Source organism: Condylura cristata, unplaced genomic scaffold (assembly GCF_000260355.1).
Source record: "Condylura cristata isolate star-nosed mole 26May11 unplaced genomic scaffold, ConCri1.0 scaffold00005, whole genome shotgun sequence".
Classification (NCBI taxonomy): Eukaryota; Metazoa; Chordata; class Mammalia; order Eulipotyphla; family Talpidae; genus Condylura; species Condylura cristata.
The window spans coordinates 29,578,995-29,596,686 of NW_004567106.1; the positions used below are offsets into that span (position 1 = coordinate 29,578,995).

A 17,692-nucleotide genomic window follows, 5' to 3' on the forward strand; every position below is an offset into this window, starting at 1 on the left:
TCTGTATATTGTCTTCACTTGACCATTTGCAAATTTTTAATTTTGATGTCTGATTTACCACATTTTTTCTCTTATTTGCTTTTGCTTTTTTTTTTCAAGATTTTTTTTTAATGCATTCAGAACTGGGGTACAAGCCAGAGGTGCAGGAGTAGTGAAAGAATTCACCAGAGACAGAGTGGAGAGCAGAACAGGCAGCTCAATGAAGTATATTGCTGAGGGGAGCAGCAGGTAGGCCAGAAAAAGTCTGCAGCGCCACATGGGTCACCTCTGGGGTTGGGGATTGAACTCACACTGAAGTGGCTGTGGCCAGCTTGCAGTGCTGCATCCTTATCCATTGCACCACCAGGGAGGACCCTGCTTTTGTTTTTAATGTCATATCTTAAGAAACCATTTCCTAACCTACGGTCATGAAAATTGTCAATTTTTTTTTTTTTTAGTTTTTATAAAATTTCTTATAGCGTTACACTTATATTTAGGCCTTTGATCCATTTTAAATTTAGTTGTATATATGATGTGAGGTAAGGATACTTCATTCTTTTGCATATGCATACCCAGTGGTCAACTCTTTATTCATGCAATTCATAGGTTCAGTGACAGGGCTGTGGACCCATATGTTTGATTGCTAAAGTACAAAAAGTTGGTTTCAGAAAGTCCTGAGTACAGAGTCCTGAGTACCTCTGCCCTGTGTCTTGCTAGTGCTGACACATTGGACAAGTTACTCAATTTTGCTGAACCTCAGTTTTTATATATATATATATATATATAATAGTTTATTTTTACATCATTTTGTGCATTCTTTCATCTCAGTTGTACTCCCTGTGGGGGAACCTCAGTTTTAATAGGATTGCATGAGTAATATCCATATCTAAGTTTGTAAAGAAGATGAAATGGACTACTTATGTGAACCTTCCTGGTGCATAATTCACTTAAAAGTAGGTCATTTGGTTTGTTGTTTTGATTAGTAGTGCCAGAAGAATTCATTCTATTTGTATTCCAACTTTCTGTGTGTAAATTGTGGCTTCTGAAGTTATATGTATCTTGTAGTCATTCAATCCTCCTTTTGGAAGTTGGAGAGTATTTGTTATAAACGAAAATGTAAATATCCATATTTTTTGGAAATGACTCTGTAGCCCTATGACAGTCTTCGCTTTAGAGGACTGATGGATAATTACAAATCATCTAATTACTGTGTACTCTGCAGTTTGGCTTCCAGCAAAAATTAATTTATAATTTGTTTTAAAAAATTTAAAAGATGTTAGATCATTGTCTAATTGATATCTTATCAAAAACAGCACATCTTCCCATTGATCTTGATGTTTAATGTAGTTGGAGGTATTTGTAGTAATCTCTAGAGTTTTATGTCATCGGTCTGTGGACTGGAGAAGCCTGAGGACCGTTGTTCTTGGAATATACGCTGAGTATTTAATCTTTACCACATTTTGTTACTATTCCTTTCATTTTGTTTAGATTGAATTAAAGCCAGTTAAATTCCTTTTAGAAATAGATTTGAGACGAAATAGACAAGAAAATGGGCTATTGGGCTTTTATTGGATATAAGACAGAAGAAGGAAACAACAAGGAAGGCAGTCCCAAGACAGAGATAACAAGAGGGTAAGTCACCCCAAAACTGTGACACTTAGGGCCTCCTTTTTGAAACGAGGGGTAAATTTCAGCACTGTGAAGCTATCAGCAGCCATTGCGGAATGAGTTCATCCCTGGCCAGGGAGCGGTCCCACATGGCACAGCAGATCTCCTATTGCACCTACCGCTTCTCTCAGAAGTTCAGTTCATCTGCCTGTTCTGCTCCCCACTGTGTGATGATCCTCTCATTTCTGGCTTATACCCCAGTTCTTCTACATAAAAAATAAATAAAATCTTTAAAAGAAAAAAAAAGTGATACTTGGATTCCAAGGAAAAACAAAGAAATAGTGGTTCTTGTAGAGTTAGCCGGAGAGGGGGGGATGGTGTTTCTCAATAAGGAAGCAAAGTATTTTTTAAGAAGCTTCTCCATGACCTTCTTTTAGAATTCTTATATATTTCAAGGCAAAGATGGCTCTGTCTTAAATTTTAAGTACTAAATGTATGATTTTAACAGTCTACCTTAACATAGTCTAATAACCCTTAATCAATCGATCATTCATTTATTGTAATAACATTGAGCATAAACTTCTTGGGTATCTTTGTTCTCAGTGAGATGATATTCTAGTGGAACTACTTTTCAACTCTGAAGATATCTTTAGAGCTAAATTCATGATTTTGACAACTTTTATGTAGTTGTTCTGAGACTATAGTTTAACAAGAGTTAGAGGGATCATATTATACAGAGCTGGTTCCTAGAGTACCTAGGAATTTAAGTACCTAAGTAATTAAGTATTAATTTATCATCTTCTGCTGTCTTTATTAGAATTTTAAAGGTAAATTTGGGACACCACTGACAGCTTAAAATATTAAAGTCTTTGGTCATGGAGGTTGACATGATACATGTCCAATTGCTTTTTTTTGCTTTTGCTGGCTAATGTGTTTAACAACTATGGAGACTAGTCTTTCAACCTTTGAGGCCAGTGTAAGCAGCCAGAAATTAGGAGAGAAGGAAGGAAAAGAATGAAAGAAAGGTATAAAACTAGCCAGAGAAAAAGGCAAGCCTTTGTTAAGAAAAGTGTTGGAGATTTCTTTTTTAGAAGGGGAGCAGGAAAATCTAATGTAGGAGGTGGGGCCAAGAAGTAAGTGAAATAAGCCTGGACACATGGGGAAAGGTGAGGGGGCACTAGTGACTCTTACTGGAAAAAAGCACGAGCATTCTTTTCTGGAAGCAGGAGGAAATATGAGTGCATAGTTGGAGGAAGTTTTAATTTTTTAAAAAGATTTATTTATTTGTGCATACAGGAACTGGGGTACATGCTAAAGGTGGGTGGTAGGGGGTGAGAGGATTCACCAGAAACAGAGTGGGAAACAAAAGGGGCAGACTGAAACACACTGCTGAGGGGAACACTGGGCAAGACAGGAGAGGTCTTCCATACTATGGGGGTCACCTCCCTGGCCAGGGATCAAACTCATGCTGCAGTTGCTGCATTAGCTTCATAGTGCTTTGCTTTAAACCCTTGCACCACCAAAGAAGGCCCTGGAAGGGGGTTATATTACTAAACCAAATCAAGTCAAATAAGGCTAAGAATTTAGAATTTTAAGGAAGTCATGTGGGGTTCCTTGCTGGAAGGAATGAGCAGGTAAAAACAGTGCTTACAAAAGATTCAGTTGGCTGGAAGATGATAAAGGAGGAAGGAAAGCTATAACACAGGTAAGAGAGTAAAAGGGAAGAGAAAGGCATTATCCTCCCTTTCACAGATAAACAAACTAAGACTCAAAAATAATTAACTTACACACAGCAAATAAGTTTTGAACTAGATCTCCCTTATACCATATCCTTCCGCCACTTGGTCCTCTGTGCTCCAGTATGGTTGTTGTGGTACTGTTACAGGGTAGCCCAGAGTGAACTTGGGCTGCCTGTCTGTGGGTCCTCACCTGTGTGCTTAAAATGTAATTTTCTGCAGACACACACAAAAGGGTAATAGGTTTATTTTTAAAAGGGGAAAGGAAAAGGAACAACCTAGGGAAAGAGAGAGAGATACAAAGTAACTGGAATATCCTACCAGCTCTGCTAACTTGGAGCTCTAGTCACAAACTAAAACTGCTAGCCCCCAGTCACACTGTCTGAAAACCATTGCTCCAGAGAAAAAGCCAGTACCTCTCCAGAGCTACAGTTGGAAAACCGCTCTTTATTTATTCCCCAAAGTCCCAGAATGCCTGCTTAGCTCTGCGCCCTTGGGTCCTAGCAGTTCTCTCCTTGGTACTGCTGGGAGTTGTAGTTTTTCAATCACTGGAGTAGGGGATGGAATCCAGAAAGCTGGGGTAGGGGGTGAAGTCTACAAAACTCTGCAGAGTTCCTTTAGGACATCCTTCCCCTTAACAGTATCCACACGGTGTAGCAGACCTCTCCTGACCTCAGCAGTGTACTTTGTTGATCTGCTTATTCTGCTCCCTACTCCGTCTCTGGTGAAGCTTCTTACCACCCCTACACTTCTGGCCTGTACCCTAGTTTTGTATGCATACATAAATAAATCTTTTTTTTTTAAATGAGGGGAAGAATAAAAATGAGGGAAATTAGGAAGGACTTAGCGAGTGACCTGGAGGGTGGGTGGAAGTGACCCTTAGATTTGGAGCTAGTATGAGAAGAAGACACTGGGTCAAAGGAGACATTATAGTCAGAAAGAAGATGACACTGTAAGCTTGACATACTCAAATACATCTCTCTCAGTTTATAAATTGAAACATAATGCCCAGAGGAATTAAATGATGTGCTCAAGATGACAAATCTGGATGTTACGAGTCTGAACATAAACTGAAGTTTTCTGACTGTTCTCTTAAGTGAGAATACTTAAGTAGGACACGTAGAAGCCTTGTTCAAAACAAAATATCCAATCAAGTAGCCCAGATCACACAACAGAGATGACATACAAAGATTCTAAAGGTTCTAAAGAGAATTTGATGTAATAATTGTAATTACAGTTAGTTTCCCTACCACATGTATGCCTAACTCCCCACTAGACCCACCTCTAAAGCAGTGGGATATTTTTTCTCTAAATCTCCTGGCATATTATATAACTGCTCAAGAAAATGCTTTGTGAACTAACCAGTGGTAAATTAACAAGCTTTAATAAGCTAATGCTTGGTTATCTGTTACTATTAGAAGTTTCTCTTATTCCTTCTTCCCCCAGTTACAGCAAAAGACTTACTGACTGACCTTAGCAGAGGAACCCGAGAGTTCGTCCTGTACTTTCCTGTATGGAGCTCCCCTAGCAAAGTCCCAGAGAGGGCTCTTATGAGGTTGAGTTTGACTAAGCACCCAGGGTTGGACACGATGAAAAATACCCAGTTTTCAAGAATTAATAAAACTATGCTGTGTTTCAATTTAAAAATGAGGATTTTTCACTATTAACATACCTATAAAACAATCATAATACAATATTTTATAGCTATGATACATATCTGGGTTACAAGTACTGAAGCAGCTGTGGCTAACTTTTGGTGAATAAATGCAGTTTTGGCTCACTTTATTTTCTTAACATTATTTTGAAGTAGATTCTACATAAAAATTGAGTTTCCTGTTATTTTGTATTACAATAGAGGTTTATAAGTTTTGAAACCTGGAAGAGATCACTAAGAACTATCTAAACTCATTCTATAATTCTGTAGAAGAAAACTAAAGACAAAAGAACCAAAAAACTTCACTTAGTAAGTACTTCTCCAACTTAATAAAAAATATCTATAAAAGTTATAGTGGGTCCCTCCCTGGTGGCACATTGGGTTAGAGCACAGCACTGCAAGCTAGCCACAGCTGCTTCAGTGTGAGTTCATTCCCCTGTCCTGGAGGTGATCCTGCCCGCTGCTTCCCTCAGCAGTGTACTTTGTTGATCTGCCAGTTCTGCTCGCCATTCTGTCTGTAGTGAATCCTCTCACCGCCCCTGCACCTCTGTCCTGTACCTCAGTTCTGTATGCATAAATAAATAAATCTTTTTAAAAATTATAGCTAGTGTCATGCTTAACAAAGAGAAACTAGAATCTTCCTCACTAAGATCAAGTACAAAGTAAGGCTATCCCTTCTCACTACTCTACTTCAACATCATTCTTGGAAGCCCTTGCTAATGCAATAAGACAAGAAAAGAAAGTAAGAGGAACAGATTGGGAGGGGAGGGAAGACATAAAGCTGTTTTTGTTCACAGATGACATGGTCATCACTGTACAAAATGTGAAAGAACTGACAAAACCTGGAACTACAAGTGAATTTAGCAGTATTGCAGGCCACAAGGTTAGTATATAAAAGTCAGTTTCTTTCTTATATAGCAACAATAAACAAGGAAAATTTGTAATTTAAAACAGATACCATTTATACTAGTGTACATAAATTTTTTTTTTTTTTAAAGATTTTATTTTATTTGTGCATACAGAACTGGGATACAGGCCAGAGATGTGGAGGGTGAGAGAATTCACCAGAGACAGAGTGGCGTGCAGAACAGGCAGATCAACGAAATACACTGCTGAGGGGAGCAGCGGGCTGGTCAGGAGAGGTCTGCCACGCCATGTGGTCACCTCCGGGGCAGGCGGGGATCGAACTCATGAGGAAGCGGCTTTAGATTCTCAGTGCTGTGCTTTAACCCGCTGCGCCACCAGGGAGGGCCTGTACATAAATTTAATACTCAGATATAAATCTAGAAAAGTATGTGAGGATCTTTATTAGGAAAACTATTAAAATCTGGTGAGTCAAACCAAAGAATATTAAATAAGTAGAAAGATATTCCACATGAATGTATAGGAATATTCAATATTGTCAAGATATCATTTCTTCCTAACTTGACCTAGAGATTCAATGTAATCCCACTCTATCCCAGCAAGCTATTTTATGAATATTGACAGGTTGGTTCTAAAGTTTATTTGGAGAGGTAGAAGATCCACTATTAAAACACTGATCTGGGCTCTCCCTGGTGGCACAATAGGTTAAAGTACAGCACTGTGAAGCTCTCCCAAGTCACTGCAGTGCAAGTTTGATCCCTGGCCAGGGAGCTGACCCACATGGCATGGAAAACCTCTCCTGACCCGCCTGCTGCTCTCCTCAGCAGTGTATTTCAGTACTCTGCTTGTTCTGCTCCCCACTCTCCCCACTGTCTCTGGTGAATCCTCTCACAACCTCAATACCTCTGGCCTGTACCCCTATTCTGTAAACATAAATAAATAAATCTTTAAAAAAAAACACTGATGTTGCCTGACTTTAATACTCAGTATAAAGCTGCAGTAAGAAAGTTTGTGGTATTGGTGAACAAATAGAAAAATAGATCTATGAAAATTAATAGTCATCACAAATATGGATACACATGCATATAATAAACTTATCTTTGACGAAGATACAAAGATGGTGTCTTCAAGAAAACTAGAAAGTATTTTTAACTAAAATGAAAGTAAAAGTAGTTGTCCTGAGGTAAAGTTTGAGGGGAGTGCTTAACTACAAACTTGTAGAACAAGGGATATTTGAAGGGAAGATAAAGAAGTATTTTTGTATCTTGATTACTGTGGTGGTAGAGAACTATGAGTTTATCAAAAGTCAGAGCTGTTAATCAAAGAAATTTCACTGTAAATTTTTTTTTTTAAAGATTTATTTATTTGTGCATACAGAACTGGGGTACAGGCCAGAGGCTCAGGGGCGGCGAGAGGCTTCACCAGAGACAGAGTGGGGAGCAGAACAGGCAGATTGACGAAGTACACTGCTGAGGGGAGCAGCGGGCGGGTCAGGAGAGGTCTGCCACGCCATGTGGTCACCTCCGGGGCAGGCGGGAGTCGAACTCATGCGGAAGCAGCTTTAGATTCTCAGTGCTGTGCTTTAACCCGCTGCGCCACCAGGGAGGGCCTCACTGTAAATTTTTAACCAATATTTTTACTAAATTTAAATGTTTTTAATGGAGTACAGTTGTTTTTATATTTATAGTGATAGATGAGCAGTCACAAGGCTGCTCAGTGAAAAAAAGAAGAGCTATAGCCAGACATGGCTATGACTCACAATCACTTTTTTTTAGTTTAGATCTTTGAAGGAATAAGAACATCTCTATTTAGAAATTTGATTTTAAAATTGTGGCTGCTTTGAAAAAAAAAGGGAGAAAATATAGAGCAAAATGAACTTGACCTATGACATTTTAGATCCAAATAATAAGTGAATTTTTGGAAAAAAAAATACTCATTAAAAATGTTTATTCAACATTTGTTGAGCTGACAAGTGAATTTTGCAAATAACTGCTATTCAGTATAGAACGACATTTACATTATATAAAATGAAGAAACTGCAAATGTTCTTTAATTTCTTTAAATGATTGGAGTTTTTAGAATGTAAATCTTATGTTCTTTTGTTAAAGCTTGTTCCTCAGTATTCTTTTTGATGCTATTATAAATGAAATTGTTTTCTTAATTTTCAGTTTATTCAGTGTAACTACATAGAAATACAGCTGATATTTACACAATGGTTTTGTATCTTGTGAACTTGACAAACTCTTTTGTCCCAATAGAATTTTAGTGTGTTCCTTAAGAGTTGTTGTGTGTGATGTTCTTTAAGTTTGTTTGTTTTTGGTGCAAAACTATCTTTGCAAAGACAGGTAGATTAACTTCTGCCTTCCCCGTCTGAGTGCTTTTTATTTCATTTTGTTCTCTAATTGCCCTGGCCAGAACCTGGAAACACCATGACTGGCACAGGTAAGGAAAGCCCTCCCACAGTCCCCTCCTAGACTGTCCAGGCAGAGCAACAGTGGTGGAAGAAGAGGCAGAAGCACTTCTGTGGCTGTAGCCAAACATTGGTATACATACCCTGCTCCAGCACCTCCTGCCTTTCAGGCCTAGCTAAATCCCAGGGCATGAACCTTGCAGACCAGGGCTAGACTTCTTCTCCAGGAGATTTCAAGATTCGTAGACACAAACTGTGGCAGAGAAGGGCAGCATGGAGGTGGACTAGGAAGTCAAGGCAATTGAAACAATGAACAGTTCTTCCTGTGAAGAAAAAGAGAAGGGGGTGGAGAAGACCAACCTCACAACAAAACTAAGGTTGAGTATGTAAGCTACAAATTTTCCTCCTGCCCCACCTCACCACAAAGTAAGTAACAAAGTGAGCAGGAAACAAAGGTAAATCCAGACCTCCCGTTCCACACACACAAAAAATAATAATAAGGCACCATACATATCTAGGAAGCAAGTAATGTCCTAATACAAGATGGAAAAGCAAAATCAGGACAGAAGTTCTGGAACAGATATAAAGGATACAGAAATAGAGGACCTATCATGAAAAAAAAAAAAGCTGCTAAAAATGCTAAATAAGATACTGCCACACCTTTATGAAAAGGGCCCTTGAGAATGGAAATAACAAATGTTGGCAAGGATGTGGAGAAAAAGGAATTCTTATCTTCTGTTGATAATGTAGGTAGTGCAACTTCTATGGAGATTGCTAGGTATTTATCCAGTAAATAAGAAATTCTAAGACAAAAGACTTACATATGCCTGTGTTCATAGCAGCACTGTCCACAATTGCCAAGTCATGGAACCAGCATAATTACCCATCAAGAGATGAACAGACAAAAGAATTTTGCAATATATTTCCAATTGAATACTGCACAGTTATTTAAAAATGATAAAATAGTGTCTTTTTGGATAAAATGGATAGACCTCAGGTGATTATGTTAAGTGAAGTAAGTCAAAGTGAAAGATTATATGTTTCTGTTCATTGTGTAATATAAATAACCAGAAAGCTACATAGGTAAAATACAGCAGGAGCGAATCTTGGACTTAGTCAGATAAGTTAGTGGTCACCGGAGTTAATCAGTATGGAAGGAGGCAGGTGGGGATGGCTTGGGTGGTTTGGTGAAAAGTGAGTAGAACATCTGCCCATATGGAAGAGCAGTAATGTAGCCACAAAATTAAAGTTAGTAATTAAAGAAGTGGTTCTTGAATTTATGGAGGCTGAGAATTCCCATGATCTGCTATCTATAAGCTGGTGAATCAATCAGGAGTACTGCTAATATAATTCAGACTAAGTTCAGATCCATTAGTATTGGGGTGCTGGTGGTGTAAATCCTGGAGTGAGTCCAAAAGTCTAAGAAACAGGGGTTCCATTGTCCCAGAACAGGAGAAAATAAATGCCTTGCTGGTACAGAAACTGCACATTCTCGCCTTCCTCTGCCTTTCTATTCAGGGCCTCAACAGATGGGATGATGCTAACCTGCATTGGTAAGGACACTTTATTCTGTCAACTGACTCAAATGCTAATCTTTCTGGTGACACTCTCATGAAAACCTAAGTGTTAACCTTTATGAGGTATTTGGATATCCCTTGGTCCAGTCAAGATGAAAAATAAAATCAACCTTTACAACAACTCAAGTTAACTGCAGGTTAATTAAAATAGGAAGTAGTTGAACAGCCTCTGCATCATGCTGTCCTCTTTTCTCATATCTTCGTCATTCCTAAATTGTGTTTGAGCTTCCAACACTGGGCATCATGAAAAAGTGGTGTATCACAGTATTACTCCAGACTCTCTCCTTTGCTCTGCCTTTAAATCTTGTAATCTTGTGTGATAGAATGAGACTTCTGCACTTTTTTTTTTTTTTTAAAGATTTATCTATTTATTCATACTGGGGTACAGGCCAGACGTGCAGGGGCGGTAAGAGGCTTCACCAGAGACAGAGTAGGGAGCAGAACAGGCAGATGGACGAAGTATACCGCTTAGGGGAGTAGCGGGTGGGTCAGGAGAGTTCTGCCGCGCCATGTGGGTCACCTCTGGTGCAGGTGGGGATCAACTCATGCTGAAGCTGCTTTAGCTTCCTAGGGCTGTGCTTCAACCCGCTGCGCCACCAGGGAGGGCCCCTGCATTCTCTTAATGTGCCTTTTCAAACTCAAACTTTATGCTTAAGAAAAAGTTTTTCTTGGTCATAATTTTTGTAGTTATAATCTACAGAATAAATAGCAGTATTTATTTTGAACTGCCTCTAGTACAATGATAACTTCTATATATATAACAGAACCTGCTGCAGGAAAGGTATTTCAGTTACTATTCTAGTCTATTAGCTACTTTCAAAAAAGAACTGCAGCTGTGTTCTATGTATGTGTGTGATTAGGGAGAACTGGTCAACCTTTTTCAGAGTTTTGTAATACAAGTATAATCTAGTACCACTTTTTTTCAAGTTTTAGATATTTTTTTCACATTTCAGTCACTGAAATCAGGAAGTGTCTTGGAATTAGTGAACTCATTTTGATGAGGTATAGCGTTTACTCAGCACCATCGTTGGGTCCTCTGAGAAAAGTCTCAGCCAATTTCTTGTCACCTGGTATCCGGAGAGTTCATGCTTAGTCTTGCCCAGGAGACAAAGACATTTGCATAGACACAGCAAGTGAAGGTCACATATTAAAAGGGCAGCTTTACTAGAAAACAGAAAGAAAAAAGAGACAACTTTATAGACACAGATGGACAGTTCGGGAAGAGAGCTGCCTCTTTCAGTGCGGAAATTATTCTGACTATTCTTTTGGAGAGGGGTTCACTCCTTTGTGAAATTGTTATCTATTGTTAATCACTTGTAGGGTGTAATTGAGTTAATTTTTAAAGACAGGTGATTGTCTAAGAGCCTTCAAACTCCCTACCAACCCCCCCCCCCAACCCCTTCAAACACTCCCACACTGGTCTGTTCCTCCAGATTCTTTCTGCAGGGCTTCTTAGGAGTTAATTTCTATAGCTGGTTTAACAACTGTGTTAATCATTTTGCCCCCACCTCCAGTGTCTGGATTTATGATGCCTCTATCACAAATTTTCTACTCTAAGCTTCCATCAGTGTCATGTAATTGCTTAATGGACAAGCTATTTCTTTGCTTCCTTATATTAATTACATAAAATGATGATATGTCTTGAAATTGATGATGTGTAATAGTTAATTTTGTGTGTCAAGCTTCCTGGACCATATGTTTGGCCAAATTATGATGGTTGTATCTGTGAGGATGTTTAGGGATGAAATTAACATTTGATTTAGTAGACTGAGTAAAGTAGATTGCTTTCTCTTATGTGAGTGGGTCTTAGCCAATTAGAGATCTAAATAGAAGAAATGAAACCTTGCTCCCTTTCTGCGTTTGGACTAGAGTTGAAACAACAACTCTTCTTAGGTTTGAGGTCTGCTGACTTTCAGACTCAGGCTGGGGCTAAAATATCAGTTCTTCTGGGCCCCTAGTTTGCCCAATGCAGATCTTACAATTTCACATTCTTGGGCCCTCCCTGGTGGTGCAGCAGGTTAAAGCTCAGCACTAAGAAGCTTAAGCCACTTCCGCATGAGTTTGATTCCTGCCTGCCCCGAGGAGATCCACATGGCACAGCAGACCTCTCCTGGCCCTCCCGCTGCTCCCCTCAGCAATGTACTTCTCTATCTGCCTTTTCTGCTCCCCCCTCTGTCTCTGGTGAATCCTCTCATCCTCTGCATCTCTGGCCTGTACCCCAGTTCTGTATGAATAAATAAATCTTTAAAAAAAAATTCACATTCTCTGTAAGTCAATCACTTATAATAAATGTAGATATATAGTGGATAAACAGATACACACTCTTGTACTGTACACAAATGCACATACATACTATTTGGTTTCTCTGGAGAATCCTGACTATTATAGATGGGGTCCTAAACTTGACAAAATATAGTAATTGAAGATACCCTGAATTCCTTCTATCAAAAAGTCATACATAGTATGTTTTGAGAAGTGATCACATCAGAGTAATCAGTTAAGTTTTAAGGAAAAAAAAGGTGTAACTAAAAAGATGTACCAGAATAGCTTTTTAGAAATGAAGGACCAGGGTTTGGGGATTATTATGCCAGAAGCAACAGTATACAAAAACCTGGTTTTCTCCCTGCTCTGCTAAGTACTCCCATGTGCCCTCAGGTAAGCACTCAGTCTACTTGGCATTGGTTTTCTTACCTATAAAATAAGCTAGCTGCACCAGGTGATATCAAAGATCTCTTTCATTGCTCTCTCTTTTTTATTGAAAGATTTATTTATTTATGCATACAGGCCAGAGGTGCAGGTGCAGTGAGAGGATTCACCAGAGGCAGAGTGGGGAACAAGACAGACAGATCGACAAAGTACACTGCTGAGGGGAGCAGTGGGCAAGACAGGAGAGGTCTGCTGTACTATGTGTCACCTCCAGGGGCATGGATGGAACTCCTACTGAAGTTGCTGCAGCTAGCTTACAGTGCTGCATCCTAATCTGTTGCACCGCCAGGAAGAGCCGATCTCTTTCATTTCTCACAAATTGATTCTTCTGCTTCAGTGAGGGAAGTTAGCCTAAGTTATACATAACAGACTCTTGCAAAAGCACTAAAGTATCACCAGTAATATCTAATTCTGGGAGTTCTGTTCCTTGCTCAAGGTATAGTCTGACCTCAGTGTGGTTTCGTGGATTCTAAGTTTCTACAGTGGCCTTCAAGTTTTAATTTCTATGGAGTTTGATGCCAAGCTCAGGGAGCCTTACTTTATGGAATAAAAATGTACAAGTCCAGAAAGTTTTACTAGCCAAAAATTGACTTGTATGGATATTAAGGCAAGGCTATGGGGTTCCTAACATCTAGTAAAGGAAACAGGAAGAATATCAGTCAGTTTTAGAAAAGACTGCTGATTGTTTAGTAAGAAACACTTGTGTGGCAGGTTATTTCAAAATAATGCAGGTATTAAATTATTAGACTCTGGTCGTTGAGAATAGTTTCTGTTTTGTTTTGTTTAAGGAAGTGATAGTTCTGTACGTTGTTAGCATATGTATCCTGGCCCTTAGACCCTGAAAGCAAAGAAGGAATAAAGCATCTCTCCTGCCATCTGACACCTGTACTCAAGCTTAGATTTGGTGTTGGCCATTTAGCCTCCTGATGCCCTACATCGTTTCCTGTTCCCTGTTCTTAAGCTTGAGGATGTTTCCAGACGTGCACTAATTTCCCTTTATGATTTAATAAACTGACACCATTTTAACCTCCAGGGGTGACTTTTGCCCAAAGCCCCCATGAACTTTTTTGGCTGTTCACACTCAGAATAGTCAGTCCCCTGATAGAAATGAAAAGGAATATTGCATTTCAGAGAAAAAAAAACAAACAATAAAACACATACCTAAGGACACTGACAAGGCTAATGCAGAGAAGGATGGCATTTTAGAAAGCAAGCCCAGCTGGTTCAAAAGCAGGAATACAACAAATGTGGTTTGACTAAAATATATAGGGTATAAAAAAGGACTAGATAAGATTTATGTTTCTACTTTATATAGTGTGTCCCTGAGCATTCTCTAAAGTAAAGGTAGTTGACATCTTGAATATTTAAGTTAGTCCATTTCAATGATCAGTACAAAATAGATCAAAGTCACCTTAAGCATCCTGATGAAGTAGGCAGCATTCTGTGTGATGTTGGTAGGGCAGGACAATCTTTTGCCCCATTTCTAAGTTTGGGATAATTCTTAACCACAGAGGAGAGCAAGAGTATGATAGCAGTAACATACAGGGAACAATGATTATTTAGAAAAAATTTAGGGCCCTCCCTGGTGGTGCAGCGGGTTGAGGCACTGCACTAAGAAGCTTAAGCCAATTCCGCATGCATGAGTTCGATCCCCGCCTGCCTGCCCCTGAGGACCTCTCCTGACCCGCCCGCTGCTCCCCTCAGCAGTGTGCTTCGTCCATCTGCCTGTTCTGCTTCCCACTCTGTTCCTGGTGAATCCTCTCACCCTCTGCATCTCGGGCCTGTACCCCAGTTCTGTATGAATAAATAAATCTTAAAAAAAAATTTAAAACCACAGATTACTAGTACTGGGTATAAGGGTAAGTAGGAAATAAAGTCTTTAGTAATCCAATTACCTAGAGGTAATTGTTGCTGGTACTTCTAGGCTTCAGTATATTATGTGACTAAAAATAAATGTTTCTAGTGGATTGTTTTTAATTTGATCTTTCCCCTAAAAGTGGCATCAAACGCTTAGGCTTTCTCACATCTGCTGCGCTCCTTTAGAATTCCCCTGGAATGTACCCTCCTTGCAGCTGGAACACGGCATCTGGTTACTGTTTCTTGGGAGGCACTGCACATGCAGGCAGTAACGGAGACCGTGCTTTTGTATTTGCTTTCAGGTTGGCAGCCTCGATGGTTCCTTCTTTGTGGGGGGATATTATCCTATTATGATTCTCCTGAAGATGCTTGGAAAGGTTGCAAAGGAAGCATCCAGATGGCAGTCTGTGAAATTCAAGGTGAGAAATGAAAAGACTTGCAGAGTTTATTTTCATTTGTTTCCCCAAAAATATAAAGCTACTAACTTTTGTGTACTCTCTGTGTTGCTCTCATAGAACAAAGATATATAGTTTTAATTCCCAAAAGAAAGCCTTGTTTATATGACCTAAAACTGCAATCAGTTTTTACCAAGGAGGCTGATTAAGAGGTCATCAAAATAAATGAGAGTAGTGTATGCACCATACATGTATTGCTCATTCCTTAGTCACCTGCCCTCCTGAGGCTAGTGTAAAGCTTATTTAAGTCTTTTTATTACAGCATCAAACACTTCTGTTGAAATCAGGACACACAGACCTTCTCACCAACACCTCATAGTCAAACCAAAAACAAGCAAACAACTAGCACCTATAATTAGCCTTTATTTCTTGGTTTGGGGAATCTTAAGACATGATTGAGAAGTGGCTCAAATACAGATCAAAAGGGAGTTTGGAGATGATGGTGGAGTGGGTGAAGGGGAGTATTGTTTGCATGTTTCTTCTGAAAAGCTCTGAAGGCATTCTCACACTTTTGATCAGGCCTGTCAAGGGAAATAGGAAAGAAAATATAAAATATTGAGCTATTGATCGCTTTTCAATAAATTCAAAGGGATAAAGAGTTTATCTGTATTTGCTGACCTTGAAATATCATACTTTACCCATACACAAGCCAAAAGATTCCCTCTCTATTCTGATAAAAGATCCTAACACTGGGCCCTCCCTGGTGGCGCAACGAGTTAGAGCCCAGCACTGCAACCTAGCCACAGCTACTTCAGTGCAAGTTCACCCCTTGCCTGGGAGGTGACCCACATGGGGAGGTGATCCACCCACCCACTGCTCCCCTCAGCAGTGTAGTTTGACAATCTGCCTGTTCTGCTCCCCGCTCTATCTCTGGTGAATCCTCTCACAGCCCCTGCACCTCTGGCCTATACCCCAGTTCTGGATGCATAAATTAATTTTTTTTTAAGATTTATTTATTTTTGCATCCAGAACTGGGGTCAGGCCAGAGATGCAGGGGCTGTGAGAGGATTCACCAGAGATAGAGTGGGGAGCAGAACAGGCAGATTGACAAGTACACTGCTGAGTGGAGCAGCAGGCGGGTTAGGAGAGATCTGCCTGTGTGTGGATCACCTCCGGGGCAGGCAGGGATCGAACTCATGAGGAAGTGGCTTTAGCTTCTCAGTGCTGTGCTTTAACCCACTGCGCCACCAGGGAGGGCCCACTAAAAAAAATCTTTTAAAAAAAATGATCCTGTCCTCCCTGGTGGCGCAACCAATTAAAGCAAAATGTTATGAAGGTGGCTGCAGCTACATTAACACAAGTTCAATCCCTAGCCAGGGAGGTGACTCACATGGCGTGGCGTGGCAGACCTCTCCTGACACACCTGCTGCTCCCCTCAGCAGTGTATTTCCGTCGATCTGCCTGTCCTGCTCCCCATTCTGTCTCTGGCGAATTCTCTCACCCCCTATACCTCTGGCCTTTACCCCAGTTCTTGTATACATAAGTAAATACATCTTTTTTTAAAAAATGATCCTAACACCAGTTGAGGGTGCTTTCTTAGACTGACGTCTTGACCATACCTTGGAGCTAAGTTTTTCCCTCTTCAGCCACAGAGGTGTCTAGAAAGAGGTAAATAAACTAGAAGAGAGAGTAACAGCTGGCATCCTTTCTTGGAAGAAACCTTTGGTGACCAGCACCAATTTTGCACAAGAATTTGAGTGGGTTGGAGGCTACCCAGATAGGGTTTTTCTAAGTCCTTAACCTCATTCTACCTTGCTCCTAGTTCATTCGGTAGATAACACACGCATGGACCTGATAATTCCTGGTGAACAATACTTCTACCTGAAGGCCAGAAGTGTAGCTGAGAGACAGCGGTGGCTAGTGGCCCTGGGATCAGCCAAGGCTTGCCTTACAGACAGTAGGACACAAAAGGAGAAAGGCAAGTATATTGTGTTTGGCCTAGGGATCTTAGAAATCATCCAATGTTGATATCTGAGGGTTTCCATTTTTGTTATCTTGCCTCAACTACCAAAATTGATTTGTACAACATGGAAATGATATATACTTCAGTGAAATTCAAACAAGAGTTTGTACTTTAACTCTTCTTTGTTAGCAAATGGTAGTAGAAAAAGTAAAGACTTTGGAGCCAGATACAACTGTCTTGTAGCTTGGCTTTTCAAGTTACTGGGTTTGTGGCCTTGGTCACTTAATCTCTGGTTCTTGGTTACCTCATATTTTAAAAAGAGATAGTAAATTAGTGATATGAAAGTGTCTTGTACCCAGTCTGGCACAGAGTTGACCTTTGACAAAGTATTGCTGAGTCAGAGGAGCCTTGGATCAAGGTGCTTTCTGCAGTAACACCATGCTTCTCCCTTTACCTGGGATGGGATGGGTACTTAAATGTTAGATTGCTACCCCTTCATGCTCACTAACTTGCCACCATTAGGTTTCCTGAGAACTATGATGCACGCCTTTGCTTAGACTGGGTGAAGGCTTGCAGCCTGAGCTCTCCTGATGAGATTAGTGAGAGCCAGGGGCTTCTGGGGAAAAATTTCATGACCTTTCTAATAATATGTATGGGAAATGTGCTTAACTTTTCAAGTAGACATAGACCACATCCTAGGTTGTTTTCTAATCAGGATCATATTGTAGATCCTGTCAACTTTGACTCAGATCAGATGATAATGATCGGCTTTTTCATGGAGGTCAACTTTTTCATGGAGAAGAAAACCAGAGGCAGCATTATATCTGGAGTGTCATGATAATGAGGGAGCCACAGATGTGTAGAGGATGCCTTTAGCGTTGCTAGCATGCTGGACAAGCCCTGAATGCTTGCCCCTAACAATAGTCTTATTAAGTATTAATTT

At 40.0% G+C, this 17,692-nt stretch overlaps 1 protein-coding gene across 1 annotated transcript in view; it reads left to right on the forward strand.

Annotated features, from left to right (window-relative positions):
* Window positions 1–17,692, forward strand: part of PLEKHA8 (pleckstrin homology domain containing, family A (phosphoinositide binding specific) member 8) — a 53,881-nt gene that overhangs the window by 6,765 nt on the left and 29,424 nt on the right. Inside the window, exons 2-3 of the mRNA XM_004676819.2 lie at window positions 14,694–14,810; window positions 16,609–16,764. Coding sequence (XP_004676876.1) covers window positions 14,694–14,810; window positions 16,609–16,764 — 273 coding nt within the window. The remainder of the gene's footprint in view (window positions 1–14,693; window positions 14,811–16,608; window positions 16,765–17,692) is intronic.